Source organism: Equus caballus, chromosome 27, assembly GCF_041296265.1.
Source record: "Equus caballus isolate H_3958 breed thoroughbred chromosome 27, TB-T2T, whole genome shotgun sequence".
NCBI lineage: Eukaryota > Metazoa > Chordata > Mammalia > Perissodactyla > Equidae > Equus > Equus caballus.
The window spans coordinates 25,167,994-25,188,980 of NC_091710.1; the positions used below are offsets into that span (position 1 = coordinate 25,167,994).

The 20,987-nt window shown below is 35.0% G+C and overlaps 1 protein-coding gene across 10 annotated transcripts in view; it reads right to left on the bottom strand.

Moving 5' to 3' along the window:
* Nucleotides 1–20,987, bottom strand: part of DDHD2 (DDHD domain containing 2) — a 42,408-nt gene that overhangs the window by 13,870 nt on the left and 7,551 nt on the right. For 3 of the 10 annotated variants that reach the window (XM_023630612.2, XM_023630610.2, XM_023630613.2), the window contains 17 exons: nt 20,485–20,712; nt 19,309–19,499; nt 18,422–18,511; nt 17,749–17,869; nt 16,542–16,631; nt 15,211–15,346; nt 13,201–13,409; nt 12,849–12,916; nt 11,880–12,002; nt 10,679–10,774; nt 9,477–9,605; nt 9,211–9,366; nt 8,842–8,944; nt 8,531–8,701; nt 7,671–7,833; nt 2,798–2,905; nt 111–2,340 (listed from right to left, as the gene is read on the bottom strand). In XM_023630612.2, the coding sequence (XP_023486380.2) occupies nt 2,824–2,905; nt 7,671–7,833; nt 8,531–8,701; nt 8,842–8,944; nt 9,211–9,366; nt 9,477–9,605; nt 10,679–10,774; nt 11,880–12,002; nt 12,849–12,916; nt 13,201–13,409; nt 15,211–15,346; nt 16,542–16,631; nt 17,749–17,869; nt 18,422–18,511; nt 19,309–19,499; nt 20,485–20,704 (2,148 nt within the window). In that variant the 5' untranslated portion in view covers nt 20,705–20,712 and the 3' untranslated portion in view covers nt 111–2,340; nt 2,798–2,823. Of the gene's footprint in view, nt 1–110; nt 2,341–2,797; nt 2,906–7,670; nt 7,834–8,530; nt 8,702–8,841; nt 8,945–9,210; nt 9,367–9,476; nt 9,606–10,678; nt 10,775–11,879; nt 12,003–12,848; nt 12,917–13,200; nt 13,410–15,210; nt 15,347–16,541; nt 16,632–17,748; nt 17,870–18,421; nt 18,512–19,308; nt 19,500–20,484; nt 20,713–20,987 lie in introns of those variants that run through there. The other 7 variants (XM_023630611.2, XM_070253071.1, XM_070253070.1 and 4 more) reach the window with 4 other exon arrangements.

A 20,987-nucleotide genomic window follows, 5' to 3' on the forward strand; every position in this document is an offset into this window, starting at 1 on the left:
CCAAAACTTTTATTTTTTAAACTTGGTTTAGTGATATATAGGGGAAGAGAAAATGGTTATTGTATTAATTTTCTTTATTTTATGATGGATGGAGCCAGGTAAAAGTAGGCAACTGGTCAATATGGTTTTATTTCAGTATTTACTAAAGTTTTAAATATCACATAAAAAACAAACATTTCAAAAACTGCAAAATATTAGAAAGCTAATCAGTGCTATTAATCTTCCCATGCAAACGATCTCTTTTGCTGAGATAAGCAATACCAATTCTGCAGCTGGAAATATGTATAAAATGGTACTCTACGAGGGTTTAAAAATAGGTTTAGTCAAGAGATTGCACATGATACAACCAAAGTAGTGTAAATGATATACAACTAAAGGATTTAAATCAAGCTTATTACCCTGTATAATACACACCATGATAATACCACAGGTGGATAGACAAGATGTACAGCTGTTTTACAGTTATCTGCCCCTCACCACCAGAAAAGAAACATTTCTTAGTAGAAACAGTGGTTTATCTAGCTATCCAGGGTTATGCTGTTCATCTTTGGTTACAGGTAAGGACTCTTGCCTGTCCTTTGGTTTACTCTTAAATAGTACCTATTCTGCTAATATGAAGAGTAAATTTAAATTTGAAGACAACTAGGAAAAACCTTCCCCTTTAATATATATTGAATGCTACTTAATTCTCAGTAACCTTTACTTTAAACTCAGAGTTTACATAGTAAAGAAAATAAAGTATTGCCTATATCTGAAACTTCTTAGTGGCTTAGTCAGCATTAGTCTAAAAGCAGATGGACAAGGAAAGGCCAGGCTCTGACCTATACCCCAACCTTCCCTCTACCATCTCTAGAGTGACAGTCATTAACCTTCCCTTTCCTTTTCTCTCCAGAAAGGGATAAAGACCACTGCTGTCAAAGGGATGGCTTAAGTGAATGTTAAATGCCATTGCTTTAGATATCATGATACATTTACAAAAAACAAAACAGCTTCCCTGCCTATGCCACTCTATGAACAAGAGCCTGTGGAAATCTGAGAGGAGTGTAAAGGAGTATCACAAAGACAACTGCAAAGACAATGAGAAACTCTGACCACTGGGGAAGAAAATACTGCCAGCACAGTGGGGAGCAGATGCCTTGTAAAAAATTAGTCTACATTCACCCATCTTCTTCAAGGTACATCTCACTTTGCATATTCTAACACTGACTCTGCAACAGCTGTTCCTTAGCCGCTATAGGGACAGGGTTTTACTTTCAGAAGAAACATTTCCTCCTAGCCAACCCTACCTGCTCAACCAACATTGCTTGTGCCATGATCTTTTACATAAGCATTCCGGATCATGGGTACCTAAGGCAATGATGTTTAAAAAAACATTTTTAAAGAAGACACACAACACGACCTTCACCCAAGTGGATGTGGCAGGTGACTTACACAAATTCTGTTTCACCATAAATGCGCCACTAGATTTCATTTATAACCTAAGCAGTCTGTCAAGGCTATGTCATTTCAAGTTTGGCAGCTTTTGTAACTTTACCTTCAACTTAAGAACAGAAGCTATTATCAGATAACAAGTCAGATTTTATCTAGAGTTTCCTAATTTGAAGTATGATATAAAAGGGCAGGTCTAGGATATATCACATCTTGGCTTTATAAAGGTGCACCTAATGTGAACATATTGTCCACTTTAGACTCTTATAGCAGCTCAAACAGCTGTAAAAACAAGGAACAACATCAGTGATTCCTAGCAATAAATTTGTCAATCAGCTGTAAAAAGAGTAAACAATACTCTCTTCAAGCCACATTTTAGTCTTTCTTCATACAGTACTAGGAAAGAAAAGCTAACTAGAAATAATTTGCCTTTTCCATATCCACTTGGACTTAGTCTTCAAACGCAGAGAAAACCAATGAGAGGAGTGTACCCCAACATGCCTTCTGAATCTCAAGAGTCGGCTTCCAAACTAGAACCTTTTCTGAAGATAAGCAACAATCTCCTAGAAAAATTTCTACCCAATCCAAAACAAATCAAACTCTGAATAGACTTTATGCCATCTCAGTAATAAGTAATAAAGTGTGGTACCTATATACTATCATCAAAGAATTAAAGATGCAAACCACCCCCAGCTAAGAAGAAACAATGGCAAGTGTTAATATGAAGCCAGTGGTAAAAAGCAACAGGGTCTTCCCTTGCTTTTCCACTCACTCCAAAAAGGAAGATTATCTCCCAAAGACCCCAATGGTGAGTTAGCGTCAGGCAACATGCAGGAAACGACGCAGCTGAGGAGAAGAAAACCGCAGCAACAAACAGGTGGATTTTCTGGGGAAGGATCCCTCAATGTCCGTCTAGGGGAGAAAGTGGAAAAAAGGTCATCATGCAGTCACAACCAGAAAGCAACCAGGGAGAATGCCAGAGTCTAATACACAAACTTTCTAGTTATACATCTAAAAGGCTGAGTAATTTAAATCTCAACATGGACTGTAATTAAAATTATAACTGTTGCTATGGTAACTCTTAGGTAATCAGAACTCTTAAGATTCTGAGTTTAGATCCTAAAAATGACAAGTATTAATGGACCATATCACTAGCAAAACACACACACGGACCTTCTGTGAAGTAGGCTATCACACTTTTTCCCCATGAATTTTAACCAAAGTCCTTCTACAAATGAGCAATAACCTAGATCTTGGAGACAGGCAAGAGAAAAGTCTATTTCTGTACTTTGGAGCCTGAGGCTCCACAGTTCCTTATAACACATTAACATACAGGAACTACGTTGCATACATGACATTTAAAACTTACATGAAGCAGCCATAGATGGTTCATTTTTACTGTAAAGGCTGATCAAGGAAGATACCCTGGGTTTGGTAGATTTCTTTGAGGACCAGCAATACTGTATCTTCAGACTCCCTATAAAGAGAAAAAATTATGTTGTAAAAAGAAGGAACTAACCTTTGTACTAGATGCTTTACATATATTGTCTCATTTAATCTACACAACCACCATGCAAGTTCATTTTTTACTACTGCAAAAAAACCAGACTCAGAGATGACGTAATTGGCAGTAGTTTGGAATGTAACCTTCTATCAAAGAAGTCTAGCCTTATGTCTGGTAACATAAAAAAGCCAGTAGTAAATGACCAAAAACCGTTCCCTTTCCATCGAGCTCATTCTTGGGACAATATGGAAGAGCCATCCAGTTGGTCACCTTGATTTTTTAAATGTTACTTACTTTTTTAAAAAAATAATACAATCATATAGTTCAAAATTCAAGATATGAAAGGGTATAATACTAAAGTCTCCCTCCCGTCTGTTTCTTAACCACTAGTTCCCATCCTCTGACAACCAATGTTACCAATTTCTCATGCATCTTCCAGATATTATTCTGTGTGTGTATAAGCAATTACTTATATACAGTACACAAAGATATCTGATTATAAAAAATAACATTCCTGAAGGATTGCCTTAAAGATACAGATATGGCTCAACATTTCCCTGGATCCATGGTTCAACATTTTCTGGGTCATGGATCTATTTGAGAATCTAATGAAACCTATGGATTGCTCCCCAGAAAAAAATCACATATACATATATGCCCAAAATTATAAATAGAATTTCACTGGATTCATAGACTTTCTCTCCACCACAAATTACATACACAGATCTGAGGTTAAGAAATTTCTCCCATGCCACCGAGGAGGGATTAGCTAAATCAGATATTAAAATTGTGTGATCCTGGTACATAAATAAATGTATTAATAGAAAAGAATAGGAAGTTCAGAAATAGTGCTAAATACATATAGTAATTTAATATAATAAGGTTAGAATCTCAAATCTATTAGCAGTGTTGGTACAACCAGACAGCCATCTGGAAAATGACTTGGATCAATCTACGCATTATTATTAGGATAAATCTGAAGTGAAGCAAAGATTTACACGTAAAAATTAAACCATAAAATACCAAAATAAACTGTGGTAAGGAATTCTTTGGAGAGTAAGGAAGATGTAGTATGACGCAATTCCAGAAGCCAAAAAGGAAAAATCAACAAATTTGACTACATAAAAATCAAATTTTTCTACTTAGCAAAAACCAATGTATGCAACGTCAAAGACAAATGGGAAAAAGTATTTGCAACTCACTTCACAGACAAATAAATAAAACAAGACCAACATTTCAATATAAAGAATAAAGGGTATAGGTAATTCACAGCAAAGAATATAGAAATGGCCCTTAAATGTATGTCAAGATGCTCAACTTTATTCATAATAAGAGGAACTCAGTATTTTTTTAGTAAAAGGCAAAAATTTATTCGATCTAAAGAGAAATAGGAGCATAGGAGGAATGCAACTTAAAACTACAGTGTGCGCGATACGTACACCAAGAACTACAAAACAGTGTTTAAAGAAAACCAAACACACTGAGAGAGATTACGTCCATGGATCAGAAGACTGAGTATTATTAAGATGCCAATCTCCCCAAATTGATCTATAGATAAAATACAATCACAATCAAAATCCCAGAAAGCTTTTTGGTTGAAATTAACAAGCTCATTCTGAAACATACATGGAAATGCAAAGGACCAACAATAGCTAAAATAAATTTGAACATGAATAATAAAGTTAGAAGATTCACAATACCTGATTTCAAGACTTATAAAGCTACAGTAATCAAGACAGTGTTTTACCGGCATAAAGACAGACAAATAGATCAATGGAACAAAGCAATTCAATGGTTTCTCCATCTGGATAAACTTTTCAACGAATGTTGCTAGAACAACTGGATACCATATGCAAAACAATGAATCTCAATTCTTATCTCGCACCATATTAAAAAAATTAACTCAATCAAAATGGATCATAGACCTAAATATAAAAGCTAAAACGATACAACTTCCAGAATACAGGAGAAATCTTAACGACTTTGGAATTTGGCAAAGATTTCTTAAATATGTCAAAAAAGCACAAACATCAATAAACCGGACTTCATCAAAATCAAAAACTTTTGCTCTTCAAGACATACTGCTAGAAAAATGAAAAACAAACCACATCCTAAGAAAAAAACACATATGTGAAAAGGACTTGTAACTAGAATAAACTCTTGCAACTTAATAAGACAATCCAATTTTTTAAAGGGGCAAAAGATTTGAACAGATAATTCAGCAAAGAAGTATGGATAGCAAACACACGAAAATATGCTCAACATCATTAGGAAAATGCAAATTAAAACCATACATGAGGTGCCATTACAATCCATTTAGAAAGGTTACGAGACAAATCCTAAGACTGATCACACCAAGTGTTTTCAAGGATATGGAGCAATCAGAACTCTCAAACACTGCTGAAGGGAATGGAAAATGCTGGCAGGAAAAGAGTTTGGCAATTTCTTTTAAAAATACTCTAACCATATGACACCCAGCCATTCCACTCCTAGCTACTTACCCAAGAGAAATTAAAGAATATGTCCATACAAAGTCTTGTACATGAATGTTCACAGCAGTTTTATTTGTAATTAGCCAAAAACTGGAAACAACTCTAATGTCCATCAACAGTGAATGGATAAACAAATTGTGGCATGTTCATATGACGGAATATTACTCAGCAATAAAAAGGAGAGAACTACTGGTACACACAACAACATGGATGAATGCAAGAAGCCATACAAAAAAAGACTATATAGTATGATTCCATTTATATAAAAGTCATATGCAAACTAATCTATAGTGACTGAAGCAGATCAGTGGTTCTCTGGAGATTGAGACTGGGGGGAGGAGTAAAGGAGAGAAGAATTAAGGGCACAAGGAAACTTTTGGGGTTGATGAATATGTTCACTAATTTGATTGTGGTGATGGTTTCACAGATGTATATGTCAAAACTCATCAAATTTGTACACTTTATGCGGTTTATTGTACATAAATTATGCCTCAAAAACTGTATGTATAAAATATATATATACATTACAGTGAGGGACCATTTTCACCCTACAGATTGGCAAAGATTTAAAAAGTTGATAGACCTGTGTTGGAAAAGCTGTGGAGAAACAGACACTCTCATACATTACTGGTGAGAGCGTGGAACAACCTCTACTTGGCAATAATTATCAAATATTACAAACATATGTATCCTTTATGCCAGCAATTCCAATTCTAAGTATTTGCAGACACACTCATGAATAGGTGAAATGACATAAGGTGTGTAAAGAGCAAGAGGATAGAAACCTACAGACTCATCAGTAGGGGGCTAGTTAAATAAATTATGGTACATTCATACGGCAGAATCCTTTGCAGCTAAAAAAGAATGAGGCAATTCTTTATATATGATAGGCAAAAAAACTCCGAGACATATTAGTAGAGAAACCAAAGTATAGAACAATGCCTATAATATGCTACTATCTGGATTTGTTAAAGTAGAAAAATAATACCCACACCCTCACACCTGTATTATGTATGCATAAAACAGATCTCTGGAAGAAATTTTAAGAAGCATGTTAGTTGCATATGGGGAGGGAACAAGTTAACGGTACAAAATGGAAGTCTGGCTTTTCATTATTTGTCTTTCTTTGAATTCTGAACCACATGAATGTATTGCCCACTCGGAAATTTTTTTAGAATGCCTTTTTCAGATTTCTATCAAGCCACATCAGCAAAGATCATTCTTAGGAAGTATTATTTTGGCCCCTTATAGGTTTGCTTTTACTGAGTGGCACTTTCATATTATGTCATATCCTCTACTGTATTTATTATATAGAGATGATATTAATTACATAAATAACAATCCCCTCATCAGGATTCAATAGAAAAATTCCTCTCAGGACTCTAAAGCATGCATTTTTTGAACACTTATCCCCGACCCATCTTATTTTTCTAGCTTTATTTTCCTTTAGTTCAATTTCTTTAGTGATTATGTTCTATTCTGCTATATGAATTTCAATAAGCACCATTAATCTATTCTACAAAACATCAGATAATTAATTCTATTTAAAAATAATTCTGATGAGTAAGTCCTGAGGATCTAATGTACAGCATGGTGACTACAGTTAACAATACAGCATTATATACTTAAAAGTTGCTAAGAGAGCAGATCTTAAATGTTATCACTATTAAAAAAACGGTAATTATGTGAGGTGATAGAGGTGTTAACTAACCCTACTGCAGTAATCATTTCACAATATATACATGGATCAAATCATCACAGTGTACATCTTAAATTTACACAATGTTATGTCAATTATATCTCAATAAATCTGGAATAAATTTTAATATTAAAAATTTAAACGTTAAAATAAAAAAGTTTGATCTAGCTACTGTAAATACTTTTGAATGAGTTTCTTAAAATACTTTCTGCAATAGTAATGTATTTATTCCAGTTGATTCATATGTAGCCATGATGTCCCACCAATGGCCAAAGGACACACTTTTAAGATTAAGTTAAGCTAACTGAACTCCCAGGTGCTGCCATCATTAGCCCCAGGCTCCACCCAACTGCCAAATTAAAAAACAATGCATTTAAACCAGAGTTCTTTAAATGACATGATTGTGCTATTTTGTAATTGTCTAAATGAGAAATCATTCTAATCTCAAATGTATACCAGCCTATCCTCCTTTTTCTACATCTATCAAATATCTATGAAACAATTCGATCAAAAAAAAAACCCAGAAACAAAATCAAACAACACTCACCAGTAGCACAGATGGCTTTGTAAAGCAAATAAATATTCATTAAAACTTTCAATGGGCTTCTCCTGTAGCACATAGTCAATGCGTTGGCCCCCATTCAGCATTCCCACGTTGATGGGTGGGACTTCTTCCTTAACTGCCACAGGGGTCTCCTCTGTGTTAATATCTGGATATGGAGGAACTGTAATAAGAATCTAAAAGCTTCCAGCCCTCCAAGGTTGTCCTTACTTCCCCTGAGACTCCAAGTTTACCATAGGATGAGCTACTCTCTGTTCAGAAAACTCTCTCCCATCTTCCTCCTCTCAATCTCCTTAAAGCTTCTCCTCAAGTTACACTGATTTCATCCAGTCCCCTTTTTTTCTTTCCTCTACCTCTGACAGCTAATTCATTTGCCTTTGGTTTATAAACTCAATGCAAGCAGGGACAGAACTCTTTAGGCAGTTGAAAACTAAAGCAAAAGAATGCAGTGTTAACCGTGAAATGAAGAGGAGAATATCCTAGCTGGTCCCCAGCCAGGAAAATAAGCCTGACCCATGAACACAGACATTCCCCTGTGAAAGCACGGTGATCCAGGCTCTTAACATCACCCTCACAGTTCCCAGGTGGGGGCTTTCTAAAGCCTCATTACCAAGACGCTTAGCTTCTCTTGACATTTTTCCGTACAAATAATGTTTTTCCATAATTTTTGGCTATTAGATGACACAAAAGGCTAGCAGGGCAGAAGGCCCATTAGGACTCATAGTATTGGTTCTGCACAACAAAAAGGGAAAAGTAAGAAGTCCGTGGGAGAATAAGAACTACACACCATGGAGTCCCTCCTATCTGGCCTGATACAGGAAATCAATGTGTACAGTGTCACTCACCACTAGGCTTCTCTGAACTTGATTCAGGTTCTGCTTCAGTTTCTTCTGCAGTTTCTGAAGCTTGTAAGGCAGGGTATGGAGCTCTGGTGAAAGACTTCCAGGCCATCCGCAGCGAACCTAGCAAGTTGTTTTTAAGGTCCATACTCATCCTGGTCAAGCCCTCTCTCAGTTCTGAAACACACATGAAAAAAGAACATTACATGGTTTACATAGAGTTTAGGGTCCAACACAGCTAAACAAAGTGAATGGGGTCCAGTTGGTTTGCACTGACCAGAAGGTCTAGAATCATCAAGTTCTGTACTCAGACTTACCTAAGTGCATCCGCTTCCTGCCTTTATGATGTGGGATCAGCATTGGCTCAAATTCCACACCTGGGACAACCATTGGTTCAATCCTATAGGCCACAGGATCAAACTACATAGGAAAAACAAAAGCTACATATACCTCTGCTGAAGAAAGATAGTCTGAGGAACCAAATATCAGGCAAGAATAATTATAAGCTCATTTGTTGAAAACGTACAGTTGTTCTGCCCCATAACCTCCAGATTCATAGTGTTATAAGTTGTCTCACTACTACAGAATAGTAAAGGAAAAAGCATATTAACACAATAGAAAACCATATGCTCTTTACCATAAGCCCTAATATTCAAGTAAAACCACAAGAGCTGTCCAATGCTTACAGGATGATAAATATTGAAGAAACCTTTGCATGTTGGAAATTTGTAGTTGGGATCAATTCTCTTTAGGCCTCGGACAGTAAGGAACATGCCAATGGGAGATCCAAAGGCAAAGAATATTTCTGGTTTATATATGAGCCGGGGGTATTTTACAGACACCTGGAGCAAGGAAATAAAAGCATCTCTCATTAATAACAAAAGTTACATCTGTTCTTACCATACCAATGGCAGGCAATAAAATGACCAAAGAGAACTGGTAGCAGTGTTACCTGCCCAATGCCAACGTCCAGATAGTCACCATTTGCAGTGTCACCAGTACAACTGCAGAACTCCGATTCTTTGGGGATGTTAGGCATATTCATCCCTGAAGCTGACGGTGGAGTTGGTCTATTAATACCCTAAAGAATAAAAAATAGTTCCGTGGAGCTACTATGTAGTAAAAATATCCAAAGGATTATACAGTTTTCTACAAGTTTGAAAGGATGCTTGAGAAAGTTCTGAAATAACAGCCAGTAAGTCTAGGAAGAGTCTCTTAGAAAACAAGATAAAGCTGACAAAAACAAAAGTTGCCTTAAATTATCAATTGACATCCCTACACGCTCTAAAATGATGAAAAGCTGTACACAGCCATTTGGACGCAACTGAAACTTTAGGCAACCATCATGAGAGAAAACAACAGCAGAACACTGTAGAAGGAAGATTGAGGATTGCTATGGAGTTCAGTGAAGTCCTCTGCCTTTCTAATCAAAGCAAGTGGAATGTTTCCATAGGTATAGAAAATGAGGCAAATACAGGGCCGAGAACTGAGTGTTAAATAAGAACTGAGCAATTTGCTAAAAAGTTTTAAAATAATTAACTACTAAGATATGGAAAGGAATTCAGTGGCCAGAAAAACTGAGTGTAGAAGTACTGTTACAACATGGATAAAACCTGAGTACATTATGCTAAGCGAAAAGAGGCCAGTCACAAAAGGCCACATATTGCATGATTCCACTTATATGACAAGTCCAGAATAAGAAAATCCATAATGACAGAAAGTAGATCAGTGGTTCACAGGAGGAAGGAATGGGGAGTGACTGCTAATAGGTATAAAGTTCCTTTTTGGGGTGATGGAAATGTTGTGGAATTAGATAGTGGTAGTGGTTTCACAATTATGTGAATATACTAAAAACCACTGAATTGTACACTTTAAAGGGTGAATTTTACGGTATGTGACGTGAATTATATTTCAATGAAGTGGTTATCAAACAAAAACAAACAAAAAAAATGGAATAGAAGGAGGAGTCCAGGGTGGTAAGACTTCTGAAGTCTTTCTAAAGATATCAAAAAAGAAAATGTGTTTAATTTCTAAAAAGAGAGCTAAAGATCAATTAACAGAATTGCTCAGTTCCCTAGACCAAACATCTCACAAAGCACAAAGATACAAGGATGTCAAAACTGTTGAATCCTACAAGCTATACTAAGCACGTACCATTGAATTTTTTCTGGTCCTAAAGTAGTTTAATATCTTCTTTCTTGGTCCTAAGGGAATTCCCATTTCCTGAAGATCTTTGTCTGTACATAAAGCCTAGGCATAGAAAATCAAATATCTTTCTTATTTCCAGGCAAAATAAAATCAATTAAATGTTCTGTTCTCTGTGAGGAATAAGACCCAAGCACTCTGTTCTTTGCTTTGTACTACTAGGGTTCCCTAGTGGTACATCATCATAAATAACTTCGAAAAGGAAGGAGTATTTATTCATAAAGGACCTGAATGAAGAATAAAAAGTATCAATACTACAGTATCAATGCTATAGTAATATAAGTAACATTGCATCATTGTAAGAAAAACCTACAGAATCGGTAGCTAACTTCATGAGAGAAAAACCCTCAATTTCCACACTCACTTAGGTGTGACATTCCTGAGGAAGATTATATTCCTACTCATGGAGACAGCAGTAAGACCATACAGCAAACAAAGAGTATGAAAAGACTCACAATCAAGATCTCAGCTTAAGTGCTACTCACCTGATTAGGGAAGTCTTCCTTCACCCTCCCAGACTAGGTTAGTTCATCCTATTTTACATTCTTATACCTCTGTGTACTTTTCCTACTTAAAACTTATCACAATTGTAATTACGTGTTTGATTACTTGTGTCTTTTCCACTAAACTATAAACGCCATGAGGTTAGGGACCATGTCTGTCTTATTTACCACTCCATCTTTAGTACTTAGTACAGTATGCCTGATCATAGTAAGAATTTACTAAATACCTGTTAAATGAACGAATGAATCACAAACCTGAAAAAAAGCACAACAAAAGTGGCAAAAAACAAAAACAAATAAATAAGCAAATATCAACAGCAGAGCTCCTGAAAGCATAACAGAAAAGAGTTGGAATAGTTAGCGGTCATTTATTCTTGCTCTCATGTTCTTTGAGCTGTGCTGTTCTTTAGTTTTTGCTCTATCGCTATATGTGTATCAATTTGGCTCCCTCTGAAGTCTGAACTCCCACAAAGCAAAGATCACTTTATTTAATAAAAACACATAAATAATGCTAGAGAACACTACGAATGATAAAGTATTTATGGCTAACATGCTTTTAAAGGGTAGGCTCTTAGTAAGCGGTATAAAGATAAGCAATAAAAATACTGAAAATGGTATAGCATAAAGTTTTAAAAGATTATTTTTACCAGAGCTTCCTTATCTACTTTCTCCTTCTCAAAGATACTAAAGAATTCAGAGAGTTGAAGTTTCTTCAAATCTTCCTCTAGTGTCGGTATGTCTCCTTGAGCCATGACACTATTTGGCAAATCCTAAAAATTAAATTGTAAAGCTCATATTCTCTAAATTCATTTAGATATTCCTTTATTAATACTATTTTTCAATAAAGAAAGGTACTATGTAAGATTTCCAGAGACGTAACTTTAAATAACCTGTAACTTATACAAAATATAAATTAAGAGGTCACTCATGTCTAAGTTTTTGCAACTTCAGTTGAAATTTAATATTTTAAATAAATGAATGAGTGAATAAATGATCATCAAAGTATTCTTAATTATCAATAACAAAATATTTACTGAGCTCTTATTAGGGAAACTGTTTAAGACATAAAACAATCTAAGACAAAGCCCTTGCCCTGGAAGAAGTCACAGTCCAACAGGAGAAATAGACACTTACATAAAATAGAAAAAAAAATTACAAGATAGTATATGCTAAGTACTAATCCGGCACCATAAATAAGTGTTCACAGGACTTTGTTTTACTAAACAATGTTTAAATACCAAGTCCTCCCACTGCTTTCAAATAGAATTCTAACAATTATATCAATTTGCATCCAATGCATTCTTCATTCCCTCATATGCAAACTCCATTTCAGGTCGATTCTATAATTCTAATAATAGATCAGTAGTGCATATTTATGATAGAAAATAAGACATAGTTATTTTAGAATGTGGCAAATATTTGTAGGAGCATATTACTATCTTGCTTCTATCATCCAAGAATGACAGAGATAATTACAAGTCTGTTAAAACTAAAATAAATGTAAATTTAATGTTATGGTATGAGACTAAACTAAGCGAGAAATAAAAAAAAGTCTAAAATCTAAAAATCCTTCCTAAGAAATACTACAAGAAAACCTATCTGAACATCTAGATTACCTTTTTACTGTCAATATCCCCCAAAGAATCTTTCTGATTTGTTAGGATATCAAACAATATAAGCGAACCTATAAGTAAAATAGAAGAAAGAAGGGACAATTTCTAAGCATTAGCACTAAATAGCTGTCTTTTATACACAGAATTAATAAGCCAATTACCCATGCTGCAAAATCTACGAAGCAGGGAGTCCTTCTTTCCAATCCACCACCACCCTTCCAACCCCTTCCAAATTCTTCATCACAGACCAGTTCGAGACCTCTGAATCTGATACTGATAAAAGATATCGTATTTCAAACACAGGTGTCCTTAAAATGTGACGGTCCTCTCTGATCACAGAGAATTCATTTGTTACCTAAACTATGACCAGCAATGGATACACCCCCTTTGAATTCAGGGTTCCTCTGCAGAAAAAGTGTATATATTCGGTTCATTTCAGAAGCAACCGTGTCCACGATAGTCTGACAGTAGGTGGGGCTATTGTAGAAGAAGACATCCAGAATTGTGTCATTGGTGAAGTGCCTTAGGCGGTTAATGCTGGGCAGGGTTATTCGCTGCAGATCTCTGAAAAAAAGGAAAGATATTTTAAGCAGAAAACCTAAATACATTCCATAATCTCCTCTAAATTATTATACAGCTTAGTCTTCAAGCTTGGACTTAGATATTTAAAGATACAAGAGACAACTGTCAATTTACAGGAAATACAGGACAGACATGTTTAATGAAGTCAAAGGGATGTAAACAGCAAAATTCAGGGTGTGACAAACTCTGCAAAACAACCCAGTTTCTTCAATACATAAATTGCAAGAAAGTAAGAGATGGAAAGGTAATCAAGAGATTAAAAAAGACTTAAAAGATATATCAACCAATTGCAATTTATGGACGTCATTTGGATCCCAGTTCAAAATACGTATGTGTGTGCGTTTGTGTGTGTGTATATATATATACATATATATATATATATATATAATGTATGTGTATATATAAATCATGACATTTATTAGAAAATTGGAAATTTGAACACTGACAGTATATTTGCTGATACTAAGAATTTTATTTGAGATGTAATAATGGTGTTATGGTTATATTTTTTTAAAAGTCCTTTAATATATACAAGCAAACATTTACAGATGAAATAATATGATATCTAAGATTTAACTCAAAAGTAATATGGTAAAGGGATGGACACTAGACAGAGGTATGAAGATATGCATGGGGCAGAACTGGTCATGTGTTGAGATTGTTAGGGCTGGGTCAGTACACGAACATTTATTATATATGTTACTTACGTGTACAAAATGCTCTGTAATATAAAGTTTTTTAAAAAGACAGAAGTTACAAGAGGCTCCTCCTGGAATTCCCAGCATTAAGGTTTTTTGATCATAAGTCAAATGACAAACAGATCAGCTCCTTCTCTCAAGGCAGAATTTATAAAGGGTGAAAGAAGGTGAGACCGCCAGGTGCCAAAAGCAAACAGAACTCATATCTCACAAAGGTAAACCATGCTGATACTGTCTAAATCAACTTCCAGTTAAAGCTTTCTCAAATTCCCAGGAATTCCTCAAACATTCAACAGCTTCTGTAGTTTAGAGAGGGTTATGTGCCCTTAGTAACCTCTTAAGATCAGCTCAAATATGAACGAATGTGAACTCCACAATGAGTAAAACCAACGCCGCAATGCAACGTTTGGCACATGGAATATGCCCAAATCACAGAGTACTAACTATATTATGAACACACTTCTTTCTGGAGAGCCTATAGCTGAACATCCTTAATATAAGGCAACCTTCTCTGATATTACCATAAAATTTACCAACAAAGCTACTGGGTTTGCAACTTAAGAAAGCCATCACTTAAAAAGTCATTGTACTAATTATACCTCAAGTTATAAATGCTGATAATTTTATGTTTGCGGATTTCCTTTTTTTGCCCAAGTTTGGACAAATATTATCTAAATAAATATGATCACAAAAGGAACAACAAAATACTTTGTACATCTTGAGGAAAGTTGGCTTTTGACACCAGGAGATGGAAATGCTTATCCACTATGGGAAGAAAGCAATGTTTGGCTTTAACGCTAAAGAAATAATAAAGCTGTAATAGTAAATACTAATGAGCCAGTAAAACATACTGGGAGAAGATACACACATTTCTTTACTCCTAACCCAGACTAGTTAAACCCAAGGGATTGGTCAGTATTTAATAATGTATCTCTAAGTAAAAGACACAGAAGTACAAAAAACTTTTTGTTGAACAGAATTTTAAATATTATGATCAGCTACAGCAGAAATATCCCTAAGCCTATTAATGATCAGAAAACATATTACGATCACTGAACAACTCAAAAGTGTAAGGTATTACTCACACATCCACACCAGTAGAATGCAAAGGACTGTGCCAGTTAACTGGAAGAAATTCTACCCTCCCAATCTGCTGATTTTCTTGGGCTTTCTTAAAATGCGTCTGTAGCAGGTTCAAGGAAACACTGCGAAAATCATTAACTGGAAAAGAAAATTAACTTATGCATCAACAGTGAAGCAATGCCTTTGCAGAATTAGGATGCAAGAGGATCATGTAATTATACTCTATCTACATGTACTTAGAACACGTATTTATTTGAGTCAAAAATAGCAAAGTGGTATTTGGGGAAAATTATCAGTGCATATAGGAAAAACTGTTCCTTTAATACAGAACTGCTTTTACTATACAAAACATTTCATCAAAAGAAAAGCTAACTTCGGGCCAGCCCAGTGGCGCAGCGGTTGAGTGCGCACATTCTGCTTCGGCGGCCCGGGGTTCACCGGTTCGGATCCCGCGTGCGGACATGGCATCGTTTGGCAAGCCATGCTGTGGTAGGCGTCCCACATATAAAGTAGAGGAAGATGGGCATGGATGTTAGCTCGGGGCCAGTCTTCCTCAGCAAACAGAGGAGGATTGGCAGCAGTTAGCTCAGGGATAATCTTCCTCCCAAAAAAAAAAAGAAAAGCTAACTTCAAAACTTCTACTGAGCTATGAGAATTGCTTCAATTAAAAAAAATTTACATGATTATGTCAATCAGTCTTGCAGTCAGATTCCTATTCTAACTTTCTGGTTCTTATACACAACCACTACCTAATATTTTAGATTAAAAAAAAAAAAACGCATTGTTGTTTAAAATTTGTATTATGTCCATCTTAACCTTCTAGAAGGTTTGTGCTTAGACGCATTAGCCAGTATGATAAGATTCCCAAACTGGGATAATTAGACTTTGAATACTATCAAGTATTAGAGGACATTACCTTTCAAAATCAAGTTAGACTAATGACCTAAATATTCTAATTATCAAGAGGTTTATCACAGTTATCAATTACAAAAACGACTGAAGCTTCTGTTATTCATTTAAACTATATCATCTTTATGGTTTTATTTAAATTCAGAATGGCTAGAATAGGACCCTCATATCATAAAACAATTTTATAAGGATTAGGTGCTTGTTTCACTCAAGAATTATTAGTTAAGAGCATAAACGATTAGCCTAAGGAATTTACTAGTACTTTAGGTCTAAGCTGGGAAGCTTTACTACCTTGCCACCTGTCTTTAGCTCTCCAAATCTTATTATGCAGCGAAGACAACAGACTAAAGCCAACACTTTATCTCAGCTCCAGGAGCACTAAGATTCCCCTTAATCATCTAATCTTAAATGCTTTGCAACCTACCACACTGTACGATGCTTCGAAAGCGGAGATCACAAGCTGGTCCAATCCCATGGACTACAAAAACCAAGTGATCTATTTGTAAAGGTTCCCCTATAAATGAAATTTAAAAGAAAAATTATTCTATAACTAGTGATGTATTCTAAAATCAAATATTCACAATGAGTAAATTATAGAGATGGGCAAGTTAAAATATAAGCGGATAATTTAAAGGATACAAAATAGTCATATATAACTGCTGAGTAAAAATACAGTGATTTTTCTTTGTTTCTAATTTATCTTGAAAGAAGTCTATGAAAAAAATGTTCAGGTTTCTTAAACTTCTTATTTTGAAAGAACTGCAATCTTACAGAAAACTCAAAAGAATAGTACAGAAACTCCCATGTACTTTTTATACATTTCACCACATTTGCTTTATTCTCTCTTTACGTGTATGTGTATACACACTCATTTATTTTTCTGAACCATTTGGGAGCAGGTTGCATACATCATTACATGGCACACATAATAATTCTTTAACCCTTTAATATTTCAATGTGTATTTCCTAATATTCTATTATATATCCACAGTGCTGTTGCCGAATTTAGCCAATTTAGCACTGATAGAATACTTTTATCTAATATTCTGTTTTTATCAATAGTACTAATAATGTCTGGTATGTATCTGAAACCTGAAATTTTAAACTCATCTTTTTAAATTACAGTGAGTCTAAGACTTTGTCCAAGAGACAAGCCATTTCCTCTGTAAGGTAAAAGTAATTTTATAAATATACTACAAAACCAACCATAGTATATAAATTACCCTAGGTAGATAGCAATGGGTAACCATTAAAGTCCTACTAAACAACAGTTTTCCTCAGTTGAAAATCTTTAAGGACAGGAGTTATCAGGAATAAATTTCTAATCAAACAGGTGAAACCACACTTCTTAGAATTAGGACTAAATCAGTTCATCTGTACTCAGTGACTTCCTGATTACTACTGCCAAATTTTACTCATTCTACCATATATACTTAGCAACTTTAAAAGAGATTTTTATAGCTAAGATTCTTAGTAGATGAAGTGATGCTAATCCTAAAACTCAGAATAAGTCCATATGATTAAAGATTATTTCTAAGCCTTGAGGTAATCCAAATCCAGAGAAAAAGATCACAATTAAAGTCATAAATAAGTATATCAGAAGATAAGAAAAAATAAATGATTAACATTACCACAGTGAATGTCAACAGAGATGTTCTCAACCCCTCTCTTCACTGTTCTTGGTCGACCCTGCTCAGTGGGTGTTGAGCCCCATTCATCAGACCCTGTAACTGGCTGGTAATGCACCATAAGCTTAAATAGAAAACATCAGAGCAATCAAGATATTCTACATTAAGACACCTCTATTTATACATTTTGAGAGAGAGAAACATGTCTTTCAAAACCTAATAAATAGCCAAGTCTCAACTGGAGTTTTGATATACAACTCCCATAGCTTGAAATGAGAACCCTGAAAATACATTAGGCTAACACTGTTTATCTTAAATATCTTACAATTTTATTTGTCATTTACACCTCAAATAAAGCTAAAAGAAAAGAAAAAAATACATCAGGCTAACAGATCTTTCAATGACACCCTACACATGGAAGATATGCCTACATATTATGTCAGAGATAATCTACAGTGGCATAATTTTCCCTAAGGAAATTCTTTTGTATAAGCTGAACGAGGTAAATAATGGTAGCAGCTACAAGTTTTAAGATTCATAATTGTGAATGCAACATAAAAATTTCCAAAGGCTATCCTAAGTAGAAACCCTAGGAAAAAGAAACCAATTAAGTTCTCCTTAGTACTGCAATTAACCCTTAATACCAACAGTAGAAAAAGGCTTTAATTTGCTTTACCTTTGGATTGTGTAATATAATAATTTCTCTGTTAGGAGACTCCAGTTTCTTTTTCCATTCATCCAGAGTTACAGCAAGCATGTATGTTTCCTTAAAAGAAAACACATTTCATTAGATTTCTCTAATAGCTTTTCTATTAAAACTGAACTTTTTCACAATAGTGCTAGATAAACAATTATAATAAGAATATCCTACTCCAATTTATCAACTTGCTTTTAAAAATCTTTTAAAATTACAACAGATAACATTATAATACAAAGAAAAAAATCACTCTTACTCTATCATATAGACTGGAGATAACCACTGTTCACATTTTGGTATATTTCTTTCAATATTAATGCATGTATATTTTTCATCAAATTACAAATATATTACCTATATAGTTCTTTCTCTTGATTTATCAAATTTGTTTTAAGATTCTTTTAAAATTACAATAGATAATAGCGTAGGACAAAGAAAAAAGATCACACCTAATTCCATCATCTAGATCAGAGATAATCATTGCTCACATTTTGATATATTTCTTTCAATAATATCAATGTCCTACCCCAAATTAAAGAAAATAAATTTCAGACTGTTTTCAGAGCAAGAAAAATAAAAGGCAAAAAAGACCAATCTTGTGGTCATAGTTTAAATATTAACAATGATCACCATTAGAGAAAAAAATTTTAATTTAAAGGCGTTAACAGTTTCCGCAGTAGTTTAAAATCTGAAAATAAACCTACTTTATCCTGAAATTTACTTGCAAAAAGAAATGCTATAAAGTGTGATGCAGATAGAACCAAACTCTTTCCGGAAATTTCACAAAATAAATCACAAGAGGAAGAAAAGATTATTAAATGAGGAAAAAAATGAAGAAAATGAGTAAAAAAGGATCAAAAAAATACCTCTAATACTTGGCTGAAGCTCTCCGAGTAGGGAACATACTTATTATCTTTGTCTCCCTTGTAAAACCAGGTACATCGTCTCACTTCTGAGACTAGCTCATCCCAGTACACAGCATATCGCATCCTCTCCCCCAAATGAACATCGTATCTGCCCCCATCAGTGGGGACAACTCTCCCATTACAATCTTTTCCTACAAGGATTGGAAAGGAGAAAAGAAGTACATACATCAAAACAAACCTCCCCAAATGCAATTCTGAGTTATACTCTAAACAATGTTATGAAGCACATGAATGAAGTTTCTACTTGGCTAAATGCTAAACAAAATGGAATTTAATTGGTATCTTTTTTTCACTAACTACTTTATAAACCATCAAAACCATTCTTGGTTTTAATGAAACATGAAAAAAATAATGCCCAAACACTGTTTTTTTCCTGAGGAGAGACAGCAGTGTCCCTTAAAAAAGAAAAAAGAGTATATAAGGGGGCTTTTCTGAATCTTTTGCTTGAGGGGCCAAAAGATAAATTAATGAGCATAACCATCATGATGATAAAGTAGTGACTAGCATCATTTTTATTTCATAAAAGAAGAAAAAACAAGTGACAAGTTAAAGAATTCATTCTTTTGCGATGTGACACTGCCCCCCACACACACACTCCTTTTTTCCTTTTAAGATTTTATTTTTCCTTTTTCTCCCAAAGCCCCCTGGTACATGGTTGTGTATTTTTAGTTGTGGGTTCTTCTAGTTGTGGTATATGGGATGCCACCTCAACATGGCTTGATGAGTGGTGCCATGCCTGCGCCCGGGATCCAAACTGGTGAAACCCTGGGCCCCCGAAGAAAAGCTTGCGAACTCAACCACTCCGTTACAGGGCCAGCACCCCACACACATACTCTATAAACCAAAACTGAAACATAAGCTGGAATGTAAATATTATTGGATAACTATGCAGAAATCACAATAGGTACTGTTTCCAAAATACAGACCAAATTCTTAAACGTTATAAATTGGCTAGGTAGCAATGCTGAGCTTCTATATAAAAATGCTATAGGAGACAACTAGAAAAAAAATCTAAAATTTATCTTTAATAGCCCTCACTATAAAGACTATCACATTATAGTTTGAGAGAGATGTTACTAAGTCTTTGTCTATTACAAGTCATCATTTTCATCCTACCAGAGCCATATGCCTCTTCCAGCTGCTGTGAATCCTCAGAGTTGAAAGGAATCCACGTCTCCTTAGAATCTATTATTTTACAGTAAAACCAATGAGGAGACACCGGTTCATACAAACTGCAAGCATCCATGTCTATTAGCTCAAAGGAACTGCATGAGTTTGGCGATGGGGACGGATCTGACTGGGACAACTGTTCCTGGTGTGATTCCACTGATGACATTTCGTTCTCTAAAAGACAAGATAAAAGAAAATTCTCAGAAAAACTATTTTCCTTCTATTAACAGTGTAATTGTTGACACCCCAAAAGACTGGTCATTTTAAGGTGTCATTTCTGCAAAGAACAAACAAAACACAATCTAAGGGGGCTGCACAATTTAAAACAGAAATAACTCCAATTAAGAGCTGGATTTTGGGGGGCGGGGGGAGTTAAACAAAATGCTTCTTAGACAAACCGCTTTGCACTGATCTCCCAATTCTCTCAGAAAATTGCATGGTTTTAACCA